General features: G+C 45.0%; 3 protein-coding genes across 4 annotated transcripts in view; 1 reads left to right on the top strand and 2 right to left on the bottom strand.

The window, feature by feature from the left end:
- LOC116579162 (putative protein ZNF720) overlaps positions 1–10,470 on the bottom strand; it is a 13,987-nt gene extending 3,517 nt beyond the window's left edge. Inside the window, exons 1-3 of one of the 2 annotated variants that reach the window (XM_032324156.1) lie at positions 10,154–10,391; positions 7,235–7,361; positions 6,654–6,749 (exon numbers count right to left, since the gene is read on the bottom strand). In XM_032324156.1, coding sequence (XP_032180047.1) covers positions 6,654–6,749; positions 7,235–7,361; positions 10,154–10,168 — 238 coding nt within the window. In that variant the 5' untranslated portion in view covers positions 10,169–10,391. Of the gene's footprint in view, positions 1–6,514; positions 6,750–7,234; positions 7,362–10,153 lie in introns of those variants that run through there. The other variant, XM_032324157.1, reaches the window with a different exon arrangement.
- Positions 1–21,314, bottom strand: part of LOC116579132 (zinc finger protein 11-like) — a 1,039,038-nt gene that overhangs the window by 552,595 nt on the left and 465,129 nt on the right.
- LOC116579165 (putative protein ZNF720) overlaps positions 1–21,314 on the top strand; it is a 794,777-nt gene that overhangs the window by 471,150 nt on the left and 302,313 nt on the right. The window lies entirely within an intron of this gene.

Genomic DNA, 21,314 nt, shown 5'->3' on the forward strand with positions numbered 1-21,314 from the left:
TACTACTGTTTCCATTGCTTCTCTGGCCCTGGCCTTACCTGCCGGGTTTCTTTGGGATAAATTATTTCACCTTGGCTTTTGTCTAACTCTCTAACTTCTTCTGTCCATTAGAAAACTCAACAATGTCTCCTCTATCCTTCAGGCCAGGGGTCTGCAGGGGCTCTCCTTGCCTGCTATGGGCAGTGTTTGGTCCCTGGCCAGAATGTGGCCAGTTTGAACTAGGTGAGCTCTGCTCCACTTGTGAAAGGAGACCTGAAATGAACTCCACCAGGACTGCAGCCCTGCAAAATCCCTGCTCAGGAGACATGGTGTGGGCAGGGGCTGACCTTGTTGAGCCTGAGGCAAGCCTCACTGAGAAGGGAAGCCTACTCAGAACACAGGAATAGAGCCTGGTGCAAGCAAGGCAGACAGCCAATATCCTCACTGAGTGGGGCTCAGTCTTTATGCTACAGGACGGGAGAGGGAAATGGTTTCATCCAAATCCTGTGTTCTTGGAGCCACATGTCACTGAATGTTTCCTCTCAGGAATGTGCTCCTAGACTACTGAATACTCTCCCCACTGTGCACCCCAGGTGTTCTCCAGGTGGCTGTTTCCATGCTGTGAGCCCCCAGGTTGTTTGCCAGCCTTCTCTCCAGGAGCACCCCAGTCCCGTCCTGGTTCTATCCCATCCAAATCTGCTGACCATTAAACTCCAGGCTTTAAGATGTGCTGGTTCCAAGAACTCATGAAATTCAGCCCTTTCCCTTTCCAAGCCAATGGCTTTGGGGAACCTCCTTAGGCATCCCCTGAGTGCTCCTCTGTCATGACACCTACTGCACAGCTGGGGCTCCCTGCCCTCCACAATGCTATACTCCTCTCCTCCCTAAACCATGTCTCCACACTGTCTCCATCTTCCATGTGGCCTATTCTCTCCCTTCACTTGGCAGTCTGTCCTGTCACTCCTCAGCCCAATGTCTGGTCATTTAGGATAACCTGACAGTTGCCTAGTGGTGCTCATGACAGGACACGTGAGTCTAGGATCCTCCTGCTCCACTGCCATTGCTTCTCCTGGGAATCCTTATTGTGTTAATCCTGTTAAAACTCATATGGATTTTATAAAGCTGGTACACAAGCCAACACATAAAAATTAGTTTTGTTTCTACACAACAAAGAGCAATTCCCAAAACAGGATCATACATTAAGAGCAACAAACCACCCAACCCAAATTCACCACGGCCACCGTATTCATGGAAATAACTCCCTCCTTGACAACAAATGCAGGTGCAATCTGCTTCCGGTTCCAACGTTGGATTTTGTAGCTTGGATCCCACTGCATCCGTGGCCTTTATCAATTTCAAGTTTCCCCTGCATCTGTACTAGTACCCATGTCTTCAGGCTATAGGATCACTTGTTTCAACTTAGGCTTCCTCCTGAAAACTGACTTTGTGTAAAATGAGTACAGTTATTAAAGTTGGTTGCACTTTCTGGTCTTCCCAAAAGAATCCACTTACACAGAAAAGCCTTCCTGACACGTGTGGCCATTATTACACACTCTGTAATGGTGAGACATGAGAGATAACACACTGTAGGGAAATAGACTTAAGAAGCTCTCACAGAAATGACTGTTCTTCCATGTACCCCCTGAGCTGCTCAGCCTGTGAGGACCACAGGCTCTTCTTCATCTACCAATTTACTTCTTCACACTGCTGGGCAGACGCTTGTCTTTCCCCTGCTCTCTCCCTTCTACCACTATGCACCTTTATCTCCACTGTGATACAGGTCAGTTTGCTTTCCTAGGATTTTTTCCTACTACTAATACTTAGGATTAGCTTATTTTTTTTTTTAAAGATTTTATTTATTCATTTGACACAGAGAGATCACAAGTAGGCAGAGAGGCAGGCAGAGAGAGAGAGAGAGGAGGAAGCAGGCTCCCCGCGGAGCAGAGAACCCGATGCGGGACTCGATCCCAGGACCCTGAGATCATGACCTGAGCCGAAGGCAGCGGCTTAACCCACTGAGCCACCCAGGCGCCCTAGGATTAGCTTATTTTGCACAGTTGGTTTACTTTGTTTGCCTGCACCTCCTTAAGACACTACTTTAACCTATAAAGTCATATGCTTCTCGCTATCTATCTTGCTTTCTTTTAAATGTTCCATTAGTTCAGGTGTAAACATGGGGACTAGACGGCTCTATAGGTTCTATTCTGCTCACTACCAAGTAGCTACCATCTGGCACCATAAAATGTTGTCAGTATACCACTGAACAAGTTCCCTATATTCTGTTATCCCCATGACTCATTATTCCAAAACTGGAAGCATGTGCTTCCCATTCCCTCATGCTGCCCATCATCCTTCTCCATTCCACACCAGTAACAGTCAGGTTACTTCTTATATTTATGGGTCTGTTTCTGCTTCTTTCATGAGTCTTGTCATTTGTGACAACGTGGTTTAAACCACAAAGTATTATGCACTGTCAAGTAATTCAGACAAAGACAAATACCATATATATTCACTTAAGTGTACAATCAAAACAACAACGTAAATGAACAAACAAGAAACACACTCATGAATATCTATTTTGTTTTGAATTAAGTCCATGGATAATCCCAAGAACATGAAAAGCCCAAGATGACACACATTCTAAACTGTGACCAGGTGGCCTGTAACCATTTCCCAATCCTGGAAGACGACAAGAGGTTCCCAGGTCAAAGTCTAAGCATCTTATGACTTGTGACTCAGCAAACATCATAAATGTCTTCATCACACTAATTCCACTGGCCATTTGTGCACCCACAACTGATACCGGGAGACACTGCACATGAGGTGGGTTTGAGTCACTTCTGTGAGACTCTGAGCATAGGAAACCCTAGTATCATCAAGGAACATCCAATGTATCTACCTAGTCCTTTGTCACAGAAAGAAACATCTGTTTTCCTGTACAATAAACTCATCTGTCCTCTACCCAAGAGCCAGATGCGTTCACTATATTCCCAAGCTTTTTTATACACAAACGTGTGGAATGCCAAGTATTACTAAAACATCAACCAAGGAAATGCTCGCGCAGATCATGACATCACTACATGACTTCAAGGAATAGTGTGACAAGACTGTCAAAGGCACATATATGAATGTATGATTCGGGGCAGGTATCCACAACAGCAACCAATACATTTTCCTTCATGATATTTTGCTGCTCACCTGGCAGTGATATACAGTCACATACAGTGTAGATCACAAAGTCAATGTACCTGGAAGGTTTGACTTTAAGATGCTTCCAATAATTAGCCATAGGGCCACTTGTGAAGGTCTGGAAGACCCCCAAGATGCACATTGTGCCACCAGGGACACATCGCTGGCCACTCTGTCAACCTAACAAAGAAGTGTGCATCCAACGTCATGTCAGAAATCTTTCACCCAAAGGCTGTCAGTGTGGGTCAGACTACATTACAGGTAATCTCCAGTAAGTTGCCTATGCTCCCCTGTCTGGCAATAAAAGCTGTAGAACCTATCCTATCTCCAGTGAAGTAAAGAGCGACAGTGGTACATCTATCAGGTTGCCATGATTGCAGGGACAGCCTGCACCACAAAGATTATGACAACTGCCCAGCTCCTGGAGGCATGTCTTCTATGGGAAAAGAGGAATAATCATTGATCTGAGCACAGAGGCCCATGGAAGATCTTTGACATCACAACTGATATTGGGTGTGTGGTCCTGGGAGACTGCTAACTACACTAGAGGGGGAAGACATAAAGATGAAACAACAGAGAAGTCTGATACAAGATCATGGCCACGAGAATCTATACATCAAGACATGACTTGTGTAGGGAGGCCTGGGTGGCTCATTCAGTTAAGCTTCTGACTAAAAACTGGGTCCTGGTACAGGGTCTTGGGAAAGAGCCCTGCCTGGGGTCTCTGCTCAGTGGGGAGTCTGCTTGTCTCTCTGCCTCTGAAGGCAAAGAGGGGGCAGGGATCACTTATTCTAAAGTAGTAACTCCTCTTCCTGAAACTGGGAAATAACAGGAATGCAGACTTGACAAATGCCCAGGACATGTGTGACAGAACCCAGAATTGCTATTATTAGTGTTCTCCTGAAGAAAACAAGTCTATAATCCTGGGCCCTTAGACTGCTTTTGTTTGTTTGTTTTTGTTTTTTGTTTTGTTTTGTTTTTTAATTCCCAAATACTACTCCAAGATCACAACACATTCAAAGAAAAAGAAAACTATGTTCCAATCAGAGGAACACAATAAATCTCCAAAACTGGCCCTAAGTTAATAAAGGCCCATACATCGGGGGGGGGGGGGGGGAACAAACCAAAACCAAAACCAGACCAAACCAAAACCAAAACCACAACAACAACAACAAACCACAAGCACTTCAAATTATAATGATAAAAATCCACATGGAGGAAAAAGAGAAGACAACAGGTAACTAGTAACTAAACGTTATCGGAAAATGAAGCATGACCAAAATGTAAATCAAGACAGACAAAAAGTGTTACACCCAGGAACCAGAAACTGAGAGTCCCAGAGTACAATTACTGAATTTAAAAATACACTAAGGGATCAGCAACCGACTTGATGAAGCAGAAGAAAGAACCAGAACTCTTAAAAACACTTTTTCTAAATTCTCTACCGAGGGGACCAAAGAAATAGGTGGAAAAGGAGAGAGTCTGAGGGACTCGTGGGACACCAACGAGTGGTCCAATATGCACATTAAGGGGACCCCATAAGGAGATGAGGGTGACCTATGTGGAAACAAGAGACAATTCAAGCTCTTGTTGAAGAGCTTGAATTCTTCAACAAGTTATAATCTGTTTTTATATAATTTGTTGAATTCTTTAACAAATTATAATCTGTCACTGAACCAGTGACAGATTATAATTAAACCATCAAATATCACAGATGAAAAGAGACTTCTGAAACAGTATGCCAAATGCACTTCACCTTGTGCAAGAGCTCCTAGAAGAGCGGTAGTGGGATTCCCAGCAGTCCCAACAAGAATGGGGCCGCCATAATGTACTCAGCTACTAGAAGATTGAAAAATACCACCAAGAATACTTTATCAGGCAGAACTCTTTTCCACAGATGTAGAAATGAAGACATTCCCAAGTAAAGACCCCTCTACGTTTACTAGTAGACCTCTCTTACAAGAACGATTAAAGGAACGCTCTCTCAATGAAATAAAAGGATTCTACCCAGAAACTGAACCAGATGAGATCCTAAAGTTCTCCGCTAAACATAAGTATTTAGACAGTTATACAAACCTGTAGTGTTGGAATTACCTAGGTCACATTTATTTCTGCCACAGAATTTTGTTTTTAAAAAAGTATAAAAGTCATTCATGTAGGTCATAAACTACACAACATAAATGTTAGAATTTGTGACATTGGTTAACAAAGTGGGCGCAGGGGTGGAGACAGGAAGAAGGTTTTTGTGTGCAATTCACAATACTGAGATTCAAAAGCTTTGTTCTACCTCTAAGTTGTTTAAAGGAATCTCTAAGGTAACCACAATGAAAATACTCACAGAAGACACAAAAATTAATGAGGAAGGTACCAAGGCACATCATAGTGTAATATAATTAAAGATAAAATAAATCTTTCTTATTTTTTACCGAAACATGATACACAGATGTAAGGCATTTCAAAATTACTTTCAATTCCAAGAACTCTTTTCTCTCATGCTGAAAGAAAACAATTCACCCAAAAATACATGATGAAATTAATTCTATGTTGATGACAACTTACCTAAACACAGTATAACATTCACTCACTGCTCACCAGGGAGAGAAATTAACAGTAGGAATCACAGAGCATGTATGAATGATACACAAACACAATCAAATACAGATAATTTTATTGGAAAAAGCATAAAGCTTATCCTTTTTTTGAGTTACATAAGTGAGACTTTATTAAAGGCTCCAAGTTCTGAGTTCTAAATGTGCTAGTCCCCCAACAGCATTACTTATGTGCGAAGGCTAGGAAACAGAGACATTGCATTATTTCACCACTGAGGAATGAACACAGAGAGGGGAAATTTCTGAATTACGTAACATGGGAAAAAAAAAAGAAAAAAAGAAAAAAGAACTTTTGAAGGGACATAGAACTGCACATTGTCTCATTTTAGGGAGGTGGTTTGTTATCTGATGCAGTTATTAAATGTCAATTTTCTAAGAATAAGATTAAAGCCTCCATAACTTTACAAAGCATAAGCCAGAAAACATCATAAATCTGTCTCCAGTGTTCTGGGAATTTCTGCACCAAAACCCAGTGTGCATACAACTACCCTGACCTACTTGTCTCATGATGAAAATCATAATTAACAACAGTGAGAGCATACAAGTCCTCAGAAATAGGATGACTTCCCCAGGGCCTTCAAAGCAATGGAGAAGCTCTCAGACTAGGGGGCGTCCCCCCTCCAAGGAGAACCTCCTGGTCCTCCCTGTGGATGTGGCAGACCATCACTAGAGCTGAAGGAGAATCCTTAGAGAATGCAAGAGCTTGATAATGTGGGAGAGTAGATGTCCCTCTGGGAGCATGAGAGAAATAAAACCGAGCATGTCTCCAGCTGATTTTCATTCAAGGACAGCTAGTGGAACCACAGCTTAAGGTCTATGTTCCTCCTTCAGACTTGGACCTCCCCTCTGTCATCTGCCTCATTCATTCCCACCTACCTGGATGGAAGCCTATGGTCTCCTTTCTCTTCACATCCCAGAGCTGCTTCTTTTGCTCCAAAAAAGTGATCAGGTCCAGCTTTGACACAGTGAGACCTGTTTACAAGGAAAAAGGAAAATGACTATTGCCAGAGATTCTAACTTTCCATCAGGATTGTGTTCAGCACAGAAGAGAGGATATTGTACAATTCTAGAAAATGGTTTCCCAAAAGCTATTGCCCTACAGTTCCTTTAGAACACACTGGAGGCATTTCCAATGTTGACATCCTGACCTCCACTTCCAAGCAGTAGACATAGTAAGAAAAGGAAATTTCAGTTCAACATGTGAACAGCACCATTCTCTGCCACTAAGTGTTTAGAATTGCAACTCATCTACAGAAGTGGGGGTATTACGTTGAGAAGCTAAAGATGAAAAACACATGATGATGACTTTTCTCTACATGTAGAAACCCTTCCTTCCTCCCCTCTCTGTCTGGATCTGAATTCCAGTTATTCAAACAGGAATTGTCCAAGAGACAATCTTCACAGGAAGCAGAAAACCCAGAGTGTGGTTTGGGGAATCTGGAAGGAGTCTTCCTCACCCAAGAAGCAGAGGTGTCCGTAGTTCTCCGACATCACATCCCTGTACAGTTGCCGCTGAGTGTGGGTCAGGTGTCCCCACTCCTCCTGAGAGAATTCTATGGCCACATCCTTGAATGTCAGCTGTCCCTGAAATAAATACCACAGTCACCAAGTGGCCATTGACACAGCTCATGATGGTTCCTAAGATGAAAGAGGGAGTTAATATTACTAGCTAAACCCAAGACCTGACTTTTCCTGCTCCAGGACATGAGTGTGGAATAAAAGAAAAACCCATGAGACAGAGGGCAGTACTGACTGACAACCTCCACTCCCAGAAGTCAACCCTACCAACTACAGAGAGGTGAGAGCGCTCCTTGTCCAGTGCACACTGCTGGCATGCAGGAGAAGAACCAATGTTCCAGAAGGAATTATGAGATATTTCTGATGTGAATCTTGGTGTGCAGGAGTGGATGATGAAGAAACAATTACTGAGATGCCTTCGGTACCAAAGCTGTGGTCTTCCTGATGATGCAGAGTCATAGGCCCCACAGGTCAGAGGCATTGCACTGTGAGTAGGAACCCAGTCTGCGCTAAAACGGTGAGTGGCTCAGGAGTGCAGCCATCAATAAGGAAGCTGGGGGCGCCTGGGTGGCTCAGTGGGTTAAAGCCTCTGCCTTCGGCTCAGGTCATGATCTCAGGGTCCTGAGATCGAGCCCCACATCGGGCTCTCTGCTTGGCAGGGAGCCTGCTTCCTCCCTCTTCTCTCTCTACCTGCCTTTCTGCCTACTTGTGATCTCTCTCTGTCAAATAAATAATAATCTTTAAAAAAAAAAAAAAAAGAAGGAAGCTGAAAGCAAGGTTCCCAGGACCTTGAGGGCCCGGCTGGTGTGATGATGAGATCACTTACTACTGTTGAGGGAAACCTTAGACAGAGGACCTGCAGATCTGTATCAGTGGGGGACATGCATGGAGGATGATGGCCAACATGCATTTGGGGGAAAGAGATAAAGAAGATTCCAAAGGGATTTTCTTATGTTAAGGAGGACTCTCAGAATCCCGGACCTCTGGTTACTGAGAAGCTAAGGCAGCTTTTCTCCTCTAATTAAACATCAACATGAAGGCAACATGAAGGCAGTTGTGAATTCCAGGAAGAATGTCCTACTCTGCCTACTCAGGTATTTACCAATGGCGCCGAGTGGAAGGAAATTTAATGTTATGTACACCTCTTTTGACTTGGTTCTTCTCAGAATCTACGATCAAGGGCGCTTGGTTAAGCGTCCACCTTCAGCTCAGGTCCCATTTCCAGGGACCTGGGATGGAGCCCCACATGTTCTCCCCGCTCTGCGGGGAGTCTACTCCTCCCTGTCCCCCTCCACCACTGCTCATGTCCGCTCTCAGCCTCTCTCTCTCAAATAATAATTCTTAAAAAAAGAAAAAAAGGCTACAAGCAAGAGAAACTCAAGACAGTTGAACTGTGATGATCTCTGCATACTGCACGTTCCCTATAAATGATTAAGAGAGAAAATATAAACATAGCAGGGGAGGGATCTGGCAAAGAGCAGCGAGACAATAAATCCAGTTTACCCCAAGCATAGGAAACAAAGTGATCTCGGTGTCAAGGCACACCCAAGGACACACTATCACTGTTTTTGTTGTTGTTGTTGTTGTTTTTGTTTTGTGGTCTGAAAGCAGGAATTCAGAATAGGAATCTCATTATGAAAACAGAAGATATATATACATGTCAATCACCTACAGTTTCTGTAGCGGCTGCTTTGAGGCAAGCGGGCTTGAGTAAAGGCATGGAGAACGGGCCCCAGTGAGCCCCTGGGTGAACCCAGACAGGCCCATCTGGGGACTCGCCTCAAAGGAGCCACAGGCCCGAACTAACCAATGAACTACTGACAACAAAGGGCAGTGCTCAGAAGAAGGAAACTTCCCTTAGCCCCCTAACTCCTCACCTTCCTGCACTAAAAAGAGCCCCCACCGCACCCACTGCTCTTTGCAGATATCTCTCCGCTGCCGCCTGCAGCCTGCCGCCTGCAGGATATTCTGTGAGCTGGAAAGAGCGTGGTTCTGCCTCAGGTGAACTCTTCAATCCCACGTGACTTCCTCCACCCAATCATGGACCCGTGTTCAGGGTACCCACCTGACTGGCAGAGACACATTTAGACAACAAGTCTCCATGTCCCCTAGGAGGCAGTATAAACTTAATTACAGATTCATTTACACTTTAGTGCAAGAGCCAGGGAGAGGGAGAGGCTCTCAAGCTGGTTCCCAGCTGAGCCTGCAGCCAAGGTAAGAGCTCATCCCAGGACCCTGAGATCGTGGCCCGAGGGGAAATCAACAGTCTTGAGGCTTAACTGACTGAGCCCCCAGGTTCCCCCCTAGTGTAATTTAACTAGTGTATTTTACATAAAATATCTACTTCACATTCTAAAGAACAAGTCTCAAGAACTCCCCCATCCCACACTTTTCTCTCAGAGAACATCTAGAGTTAATTCTGGACCCAAATCCATCGAGTTTATTTCTCGATTTCCTAACCCCTGGACTACACAGCACTGAGAAAACCAAGCACACGGGGCCTAAAGGAGAAAGGTTTTCTCTCACTGACCGCCCTGGACCAGACCTCAGCAGCATCAGGAATCTCAGACTCAAGGCTTCCCCTGTGCGCCTGTCACTCAGAAACTATTTTCAGTACTTTCAAGACTTAAACTCCCACTGACAGCTGCTGCTGTCCTATTGTAAGGCAGAAGGCTCTGGGATACAGAGAAGGGTTCTGAGGACCTGGCCTTGAGGATCATTTCTGGAAAGACCTTCAAATCAGGTGAAAACAGAAGGGAGAAACATCAAAACTACAGGGACCAACATTTGCAATTTCTAAAAGTGAGGAATTTCAGGAGGAAAACACGACATGGCCTCTCCTAAGACACCAGGCTTACCTGAGAACTGGCCATTTCTCCTTTCCTTTTGTCCTCTGGATTTTTTTCCACAAGATATCTGCGGAGAAATCACAGCAGTATCGGGGGAAAGTGCTCTTAAGGACACCAACAGAGCCTGTGCATCTGGAAACTGTTCTAGGACCGGGCTGGATCCTGGCCGAGGAACTGTGCAGCACTGGGAGACCTTGTGGATCAGAGATTATTTAACACCAGCGGGCTCAGAGGAGTGTGACTGTTCTCCCAGGGTCCGAGCCTGGGACACAAACAAAGAGGGGAGTTAAAGCACTTTTACTTCCGCATCTGTGCCATTCTTGTGGTCACAGCTGTCAGGACGGGGGGGGGGAAACCCGAACTGGGATTCACCGCTGGATGGGTCAGCCTCCTGAGAACATGGATTTCTCTTATCAAAACTGCTTCCCTGGAGGCAGGACACCGAAATGCAGAAAAGGCCCAAATTCCTAGTGCTTTTTGTCAGGAGCTATTCAAATGCGCTCCTACCATGAGACTAATCTTTGGCTTTTCCTTCTCAGCTTTCAGGGGGCTTCGCCTCCTTGGGATTGCCCACAAATTCAGCTTCAGCAAAGGAACTGGGCGCTGCATGGGCCTGACCTTCCCAGACTAAAGCAGCAGAGACCTGGTTACCTCCCCGTGGACCAAAGCCTGCTCTCCACTCTCAGAAAAAAAATTAAAAATATAAGGAAATAATCCCACATCCTGGCCTCACTGAGGACTCCTGCAGCCCTTAAGTAACACTACACTGTTGTTTCCACCAAATGGATGGGTAGAATGTGAGGGGGAGGGGCAGCAGGTAAGATCCTTCTTGAAACTGCACAGGTGATTGAGTTTTCGTGTCTGAGAGACCACCAAGAACACTGATGCAATTGCACGAGGGTTTATTTGACATGCTTAAGCTTGGGCCCAAGTATACCCGACACAGCCAAGTAGGGACTTGGACCTTGAACCAGTTTACAGTTAGAGTTTTTTGGTTTTTTTTTTTTTTTAAGTTTTATTTATCGATGTTCATATGTTAAAGAGAAATTACAAGGTCCTGAAGGTGTGGCTAGTGTCAAGCTAAGGCTGCTTTTTGCATCCAACAAAATATTACCCTTGAGGCAGTTGTGAGTTCCCTGAGGAATGCCTTTCTCAGGTATTTATCAACAGACTGGAAGTTGAAGGAAATTTAATTTTATCCACACCACTTTTGACTTTGCTCTCCTCCTCAGAAACTACAAGCAAGGAGGGGCGCCTGGGTGGCTCAGTGGGCTAAGCCTCTGCCTTGACTCAGGTCATGATCTAAGGGTCCTGGGATCGAGTCCCGCATCGGGCTCTCTGCTCAGCAGAGAGCCTGCTTCCTACTCTCTCTGCCTGCCTCTCTGCCTACTTGTGATATCTCTCTGCAAAATAAATAAATAAAATCTTAAAAAAAAGAAAGAAAGAAAGAAAGAAACTACAAGCAAGGGGGACCCAGACCGTTCAGTTGGTTAAGGGTCTGCCTTCAGCTCAGGTCATGATCCCAGACTCCTGGGATGGAGCCCTGAGTTGGGCTCCTCACTCAGTGGGGAATCTGCTTCTCCCTCTTCCCCTTTCCTCACTCATGTGCTCCCTCTGTCTCTTAGCTGAGAAAATGTGTAAAGGAAAGAAAGAAAAAAGGAAGGAAACTAAGAAAGAAAGAAAGAAACGACAAGCAAGAGAAAGGCAGAAGAAAGAAGTGGACACCTGAAATGCGGTAGTTCCTGCATATTCCTCAGTATCCCATGTTCCTTACAAGTGATAGGAGGGAAAATAGGAACGTGACGGGGGAGGATCTGGCAGACAGCACCAAGCCAATAAAAGAAGTTCACATCAGCTCAATGGAAACAAATGTTATAAATGTCTAATGCAAATCAAAGTGTGGAGGCCGAGAAAATTAAGGCCATCCCACCTCAAATTTAGCTGATGTGGGAAACAGGGGCAGAAGAAAATCATTAAAATTTCTTACTTATTGACAAGCCCTTGAAACAGACCAAGTGGCTTTCCCCTGGGGACTTAACTGCCCTTACCTTGAGATTTTGCTAAGGACAATCCTAGCCTTACCAACATCCTACCCTCACAGGTCCCACCAGGATCCTGTAAGTCTACTTTAACAATTCCTTTATCTCTAAACCTCCAAGATAGGGTCAAGAATCATTCCCAAGTATATGGCCCACTGATATACATCTAAAGGGTCTCACGAGAATATTTTTATTATTGGTAATAAATAACCTTTCTCCCAACAATAGCTAGCCCCTCAAGGTCCTGGAGACCTTACTTCCAAAAATCCTTGGAGATTTACATCATCCATAATCCCCTTTGTCCTCACCCACCACCGAGTCCACCCTACTCTGCCTTTTAAAACTCTGACTGTAATCTGGTTCAGGGTTCAAGTCCCTACTCCGTTGTGCTGGGTATACTTGGGCCCAAGCTTAAGCCTGTCAAATAAACCCTCGTGTGATTGCATCCATGCTTGGCTCCTTGGCGGTCTCTCGGGTGCAAAAACTAGGGCATAACGAAAGGACACATCATCACTGGCATTTCCAATGGACTGAAAACAGGATTTCAGAATATAAATCTAATTTTGGAAATACAGTAGATACACATAAACAATTCAATCACTATATGATCTGTAGAGGCTACTTTTAGGCAAGGAGGATTGAGCAAAGGAGTGGAGGAAGGGCCCCAGTGTCCCCTTGGCTGAGTCCAGACAGGCCCAGCAGGGGACCCACCACAAAATTCCCAAGACAACGAGGTACAGTGAGCAGAAAGGAGCAAGTTCCAGGTTCCCCAGAACTCCTCACCTTCCTTCCCCCAATAAGAAACCCCCACACACTGCACATTGCAGACAAGCTCTCCTGTGTCCTCCTGCCTGCTGATCTTAGATATTCAGGAAACTTCCACCGCCTTTGTCCTGCCTCAGGGAATTCCAGCAGCGCTGCTGGATGGGCTTCCAGCCAATTATGGACCCATGTCTGGGACCCCAAGTGACTGGCAGAGACACTACACTGAGACAGCACAGCATCCCTGTGCTAGTAATAGCTAGTTTAGACCTTTCTTTTCTTTGAATTTTTAAGATTTATTTTTATTTTCATCTTTTAAGATTGGCTCAGTGGGTTAAGCCGCTGCCTTTGGCTCAGGTCATGATCTCAGGGTCCTGGGATCGAGTCCCGCATCGGGCTCTCTGCTCGGCGAGGAGCCTGCTTCCCTCTCTCTCTCTCTCTGCCGGCCTCTCCATCTACTTGTGATTTCTCTCTGTCAAATAAATAAATAAAATCTTTAAAAAAAAAAGATTCTATTTATAGGGGCACCTGGGTGGCTCAGTCAGTGGGCATCAGCCTTCTGCTCAGGCCAAGACACAAGGTCCTGGGACCACCTCCTACATGGCGGGGTGGGGTGGGGTGGAGGAGTATGATGTGGGGGTAAGGTGGGTGGGGGTGTGTCTTTGCTCAGCGGGTAGCCTTCTCTCTCTGACCATAGCACACCCTACTCGTGCTCTCACTGTTCTTCTTATAAATAAAGAAAATCCTTTTTTTTTTTTTTTTAAGATTTCATTCATTTATTCGACGGAGAGACATCACAAGTAGGCAGAGAGGTAGGCAGAGAGAGAGGAGGAAGCAGGCTCCCCACCAAGGAGAAAGCCCGATATGGGGCTTGCTCCCAGGACCCCGAGATCCTGACCTGAGCTGAAGGCAGAGGCTTTAACCCTCTGAGCCACCCAGGCACCCCAATAAAGAAAATTTTTTATAAAGATTGTATTTATTTCAACAAGAGCCAAGTGAGAGAGCGCAAGTAGGCAGAACAGGAGAGGAAGAGGGAGAAGCAAGATCCCTGCCCACCTGGGAGCCTGATGCGGGGCTGGATCTCAGGTCCCCGGATTCACGACCTGAGCTGGAGACAGAAAGCAGACTCTTAACTAATGGAACCACCCTCGGTCCCCAAGCTTGACTTATATTTTAGAGGAGATGGAGACTGGCAGGAGAGGGAGAAAGAGAATGTCAAGCGGACTCCCCTCTGGGCACAGAGCCAGAAGCAGGGATACAAGTCCAGGACATTGAGATCCTGACCTGAGCTCAACCAACAGTCCAAGCTTAGTCAACAAACACCCCCAGGCACCCTCCTCTAGTGGATTTTAAGTAGAATATCTCCTTCACGTGCTAAAGATAAAGACACACACACCCCCTTTCTTAGAATGAGAAGTTTCCAAGTTTTTCAGGACTCATACCCATTGAGCTTGTATCTGCATTTCCTTACTCCCCAGCTGCACACAGCTGATTGAGAATCTAGACGAACCTGAATCAGAAACAATTTCCCTCCCGGATATCCCAGGACCACACCTCATCAGCCACATGAATCTTGGACTCGACATCTTCCCCTCCAGATCCGCCACCAATGGAATATTGTCACTCCTCGCGGGAGTTTATTTTTTATTTTTTTATTTTTTTTAAAAGATATTGTTTATTGATTTGACAGACAGAGATACAAGCAGGCAGAGAGGCAGGCAGAGAGAGAGGAGGAAGCAGGCTCTCTGCTGAGCAGAGAGCCTAATGTGGGGCTCAATCCCAAGACGCTGAGATCAGGACCTGAGCTGAAGGCAGAGGCTTTAACACACTGAGCAATCCAGATGCCCCCTCGAGGGACTTTAAGTCAAAGTGACAACAGCTGATGCCCTATCGAAGCCAGGTTGGAGACACAGGACAGAAGGACCTGGGACATAGAGAAGCATTCTCTATGCTAAGACCTAATCGTGATTCTGACCAGGTCTTAAAAAAACAGGTGAAGACAGAAGCAAGAAGCACCGAGATTTGAGGCATCCACATCTGCAGCTTCTAAACGCGACGGTCTGCAGAGAAACAGAGGACATGGCTCCGCGGGGACACCAGGCTCACCTGAGAACCGGCCATTTCTGCCTTCGCCTCCACCTCTAGATTTCGTCCTCACGAGGAATCTGTGGGAAATCATACCTGCATCAGGAGGAAATGCCCTGATATCCAGCAACAGAGTTCCTTCTCCTCACATCACTAGCCCACACGCAGGCAGAACTCGGAGATGCAGAAAAGGTCCAACTTCCCAGTCCTTTGTGTCTGGAGCAGCTCAGAAACTGATCTCCCACGAGGACACCAATCCCTGAATTTTCCTCACCTGCTTTGCGGGGAGAGAGGGGTCCCCTTCCCACCACCACTCACAACTTCAGCAACAGCATTGGAACTGTGGGCTCCATGGACCCGAACTTCCCAGACTCACAGAGCAGAGACCCTGTCACTTCTCCTGGACCAAAGCAGCAAATCCACTCTCAGAAACCCACCAAAAGCCCTCGGGCTCCCCTCTGGCCACACTGAGAATCTCCTGGAGCCCTTAATTAACACAACAGTATTGGTTTTCGCCCAAACCAACTGACCGAATCTGAGGGTGAGGCCGGCAGAGGAGATCCTTCCTGAAACTCCACAGGTGACCCTGCTGGGAAGGAACTGGGATGGTGACCAGGCCAAGCAGGGGAACCAAGGCTGGGGCTGGGAGCAGAGTTCGAGTCCTGCCTTCTCCACCATCAGAGTTTCGGGAGACTGACACCTTCTCCCTCTTTCTGCTACACAGAGGAAGACCCCTGACAGACCGAACTTTCCCATATAAAAGCAAATGTCTCTTGCAAAATAAAGACTTTCAGAGCTTTTCCTTTATCTACCTTTGATTCAAAATAAGCATTCAAAAATAATGCTCAGGCCAAGAGACATTTTCCCTTCAGTAAGAAGGGAGACATATATTCCCCTTCAGTCTGTAAGTGTTTCTGTTCTGCCACACCGTTCTGACCTGCCACACTGTTTTCCACACTGCATATTCTTTTTACCCTCCCATCAAGGATATATGAGAATTCTAATTCTCAGCATTCTCAGGAAAATTGGTTGTTACCCTTTTTTGAATTTTTTTTTTTTTTTTTTTTAGCCATTCCAGAAAACACTGAGTGGTTTCTCAGTGTAAAGTATGAAGTCCTCTTAAAATAGCTGTCTTGGTGACTGAAATGAAAACCACTTGGAAGGCATCAAGTTGAACAAAGAAAAAAAGTAATTAATGCTTCAGTGAGACTCCCATTTCCAACAAGTAACCTTTCTCAACTCCACAAACCTCCTCAACTCACTTCTCAGCCCTTTCTTTCAGGAACCTGGTTCCACCCTGAGAACATGATGAACAGGCAGCACAGACACAATTCCTCTGGAAATCGGCCATTATCCAGCATTTCCCAACAAACCCTTGGCCCCTTTCTCCCAGTGGGCTGCAGGTTTCATGGCCCCGACCTTCTGAAGCCTCCTGGGCTGGCAAAGCAATGAAGCTACCTCTGCCCTTGATCCCCGGCTCTGTCTGAATGTTCTATTCTGGGGCTGAGATGTGGAGGTTCAGTTCACACAACAGAATGAATGTGAGGAGAGGAAAATTTGTTTATCCTGCACTGTTCTCAATGACCGAAGGCAGTGGCTGTAACCCACTAAGCCACCCAGGCACCCCTAGGCAATCTTTCTGATACCAACAGCTGTGGTGCCTGGGAGGCTCAGAGGGTTGGGCTTCTGCCTTTGGTTCATGATCTCAGGGTCCTGGGATCAAGCCCCATGTCAGGCTCTCTGCTCAACAGTGAGTTTGCCTTCCCTTCTCACTCTGCCTACTAGTGATCTCTCTCTTTGTCAAATATATAGACAAAATCTCTAAGAAATATATATATATATATATATATATATATATATATATATCATATATATCATATATATATATATATATATATATGATTTTATTTATTTATTTGACAGACAGAGATTACAAGAAGGCAGAGAGGCAGGAAGAGAGAGAGGGGAAAGCAAGCTCCCTGCTGAGCAGAGCCCAAAGCGTGCTTGATCCCAGGACCCTGGGACCATGACCTGAGCCAAAGGCAGAGGCTTTAACCCACTGAGCCACCCAGGCACCCCATCTAAGAAATATATTTCACTTGAGAGAATGAGAGAGAGAGAGACACTTGTGGTGCTGGGTGGTGATGGGCAGAGGAGAGAGAGAAATAAACTCATCACTGGGCAGGGAGCCCAATGCAGGGCTCATGACCTGAGCCTAAAGCAGACACATAATGACTGAGCCACCCAGACATCCGAACTACATTCGGATTCTACTACTACATTCATGATGGCACTGAAGAAAGAGAGCAAGGTCCGGCACAGCGGTGAAGCAGTTTCCCTGAAGGATCTCCCAACCACACTGGATCTGACCTTGACTGGGGTTACCTACCTGGGAAATGAGGGAGCAACCACAGCCCATGTCCAGCTGATCCAGCCTATTCCACTGTCCAGAAGGCTTCTTCATCTCAAACATCTATTCTACCATGTGACTTATTTTTTTAAAGAATTTTTAATTTATTTGTTAGGGATAGAGGGAGAGAGGGCAAGCGAGCACAGTCAGACAGAGAGGCAGGCAGAGGCAGAGGGAGATGCAGGCTCCCTGCCGAGCAAGGAGCCCGATGTGGGAAATGATCCCAGGACGCTGGGATCATGACCTGAGCCAAAGGCAGCTTCTTAACCAACTGAGCCACCCAGGCATCCCTACCACTTGACATCTTAAAGCTGCCAACATGACTGCATCATCAAACACCCTCCTCCATACCTTGTCAGGGATCTAGGCAGGGATAGTACAGTCATCACTGATACCTAACATTATTCCTCAGGAAGACACAGCAGGTCAATCATATCATCAGGAAAAAGCAGACCTACCCTACTCCTTAAAAACCCACATTAGCCATCAGAATCTTCTCCCCATGACATGTGTTCATCAGATGACATCAGCAAGAGCTGCCTGTTCCTTTGCAGTGACTAAAGGGAGCCACCTCCAGGTCCCTCCCCACACGGGAAAGAGTTCCTCACATTTAGTTTTAATAGGTCTTGTCTTTCTCTTGAAGAATGGTAACTTCCTCATATTAAAATTAGATTCAATTCACACAACCCCGTGCTTTATGTCTTAATACCCATCGGCTTTCCATCTGTCTAATCTCAATTAAGCATCTTCTGAAGACACTCTCTCCACAACACAGGCAAAAAAGAGAATGGCTGTGGTTCCTATGTAGCAAAGAAAAAAAAATTAGGGTGAATACAACTGGAGATCTGGAGATAAGTAGGTCATAAAACAAGTACAAGTTATTTTTCTACATCTAGGAAGTCACTTGGGAAGCTCAGCACAGTTGTCCTACCCTACATGCTAAGTCCTCATCTTAAATATTTTTTTGTCTCTTCCCTAGGCTACTACATCACTCTAGTTGGGAAATATTTCTCTTTCTTATGGGGTATCTATGACACACATAGGATGGCCATATGTGCATGTGTACCTCACGGACACATGAAAACCACCCTCAATGCAGGACGTGGGGCACACACTTTCATTTGGGGCCATGGGACAATACTATAGAGTCCCAAGTCTATGTCCAGAATATGCCATTCTGACTAAAACAGATTTAGGGAAGCTCTGGTGGAGGGGGAGTCTTCTCTATGGGACATGGGAAGGAAGGCATTGGAAAAAAGGAGTGATGGCGGCTCACTAGGACAGAGTACAGATATCGTATAAGACGTTCCACTAACTTGTCACCCTACAGCGTGCTGACTGGGGAATGCACTAATGGAAGAGCTCCTGTCAGTACAAGGCCCCGACAACACTACTGGCTAGACAAAACCAATGCCAAATAGCAGTATCATGGAGTACATGAGCTAAAACTCCAACAATACCTCTATGTCACAAAGCTTGGTAATACACATACAGTAATATCATCCTATTCACAAAGAGGAGAAAATCATAGCATAGACTGGGGAAATATAATCACATACCCCTTAAACCTCAGAGCACTGGGAAAATGGTGTCCTAGGTATATTGTTTTACTCCAGTACCAAACAGGTGATGGATTCCATCAGCTCCAACAACCCACAATGAAATAAATGAACACTACACATAGAATAACACATCATTCATGACATACCCATATCCGTATGTTAAAAAACAGTGTTTTATTGGGGGACCTCGGTGGCTTAGTGGGCTAAAGCTTCTGCCTTTGGCTGATGATCCCAGGGTCTTGAGATCCAGCCCCCCATTGAGCTCTCTGTTCCACCGGGAGCCTGCTGCCTCCTCTCTCACTCTGCCTGGCTCTCTGCCTACTTGTGATCACTTTATGTCAACAAAACAAATAAAATATTTTAAAGAAAAAACACCAGTTTTATTAATGAAAATACATTAATATCATACATACACTGAGTAATGCGTATCAAATCCACTCTATTGTCTCCATTTGAAATACAGAACACACATGTGCAAAAGTGTTCAAGTGTTGCCATAAGGATGTGGGAGTACCTATTTCCAAAAATTTCAGGATTGAGGTACATTGCTCAGAAATGTGTATGTTCAGTTGTATGGCCTTGTAGGGAAGAGTTAGCTACCGTCCTGCAGTCCAACAATACCTGTCAGCATTTTCTCATTTAACCACATCAAGTCATACTCTCTAACAACTGCACTTAGGAAGATACATTCAGAGTTCACTGCATGGCTACCTCTTTTTCTTTAAAGAACAATAAGGAAAATCTCCTACATCTACTATTGAAGAAGTTCCTTAGTTTCAATACATGCAGAAGTACATGGAATCTTACATCAGTGTTATAACCATAAGCACCATCTCCACTGAGATGTACTTCCTATATTGTATATCATACAGTCCTCTTCCATAGAAAATTAGGTACGCATGAGTCCCACTTAATGCAGCAGGACATCTAATATCTTTGACGTAGTAACAATCAGCCCTGTGTTCTTACACACCCACGAGGAACAGAGGAATTTCCTGGAGTGATTTCAGAGGAAACACATTAATATTGTTAGTCACAAATCTCAAATAAGGTTAATGTAAACATTTAAAAAGACTGAAATCCTTATATATATGAAAAAGTCCATCCCCTAAATCTGTTCAACAGACTACCATATACATTTTTTAAGTGTTCAAGTCTGATTTCTCCTTATAATCACTATTTTCATGCAGGGTAATGTCTGAGTAGGGTGAATAATGTATTCCATTGGCTTGATTTCTGTAACATTCATGGCATCTGATGTTCAATTCAATAGTTTTCTAAACATTGCTAACTTTTGATTGACTTTCCTTAATGCACTCTCTGGTGTGTGCTCCAATGTATACTAAAATGAAGGCCTCTCCACATTCAAGATGTTCCAAAGGGTTTGAATCTAGTATGCATGTTGACATACTGAGTAAGCACTGAATTCCAGTTGGCCACATTCTTTACATTTCACACTTTCACTCCTATATGAAAACAATGATGTGAAGAATGTTGGGAGTCCCACTGAGAGGTCAGACACATTCTTAGTATTTGTACACTAACTCTCCTATTTAAAATCTCTCATACGGAGTGAGGAGGGAGCAGTCCTTAGGCACTCTCTCACATTCATTACATCCATAACTTTCTCTGCAGTGTAATTCCGTGATGTGCAGGAAGCATTGTGTGCCTGCTAGTCATTTGGCCACATTTTTCATCTGTTGTCTTTCCAATATGAATTATCAGTTTAGAAGGCATGCGTGCTGGACAAAGGCATGCCACAGTGGTTGCATTTTTGAGGTTACTGTCTAATATGAATTCTCTCACAGGCATGAATCGGTGAGCACTCTTTAACCAATTTTTCTCACACTCTTTTTTTTCTTTCCTTCTTAAAGATTTTATTTATTTATTTGACAGAGAGATAGAGAGAGAGCACAAGTAGAGAGGAGGGTCAGGCAGGGGGAGAGGCATGTGTATGTTCAATTGTATGGCATTGTAGGGAAGAGTTAGCAGGGAGCTCGAAGCAGAGCTCAATCTTGGGACCCTGTGATCATGACCTGAGCTGCAAAACCGCCTGAGCTACCCAGGTGCCCCACTGAAACATCCTGTACACTGGTAAACCAACTATCCCATATGGATATTATGATGTTTAGTGAGGACCGAGTGTCTGTAAAGGCCTAACATTTTTTTTAAGGATTTTATTTATTTATTTGACAGAGAGAGAGAGAGAGAGAGATCACAAGTAGGAGGAGAGGCAGGCAGAGAGAGAGGAGGAAGCAGGCTCCCTGCTGAGCAGAGAGCCTGATGTGGGGCTCGATCCCAGAACCCTGAGA

This window comes from Mustela erminea, chromosome 19, assembly GCF_009829155.1.
Source record: "Mustela erminea isolate mMusErm1 chromosome 19, mMusErm1.Pri, whole genome shotgun sequence".
Classification (NCBI taxonomy): Eukaryota; Metazoa; Chordata; class Mammalia; order Carnivora; family Mustelidae; genus Mustela; species Mustela erminea.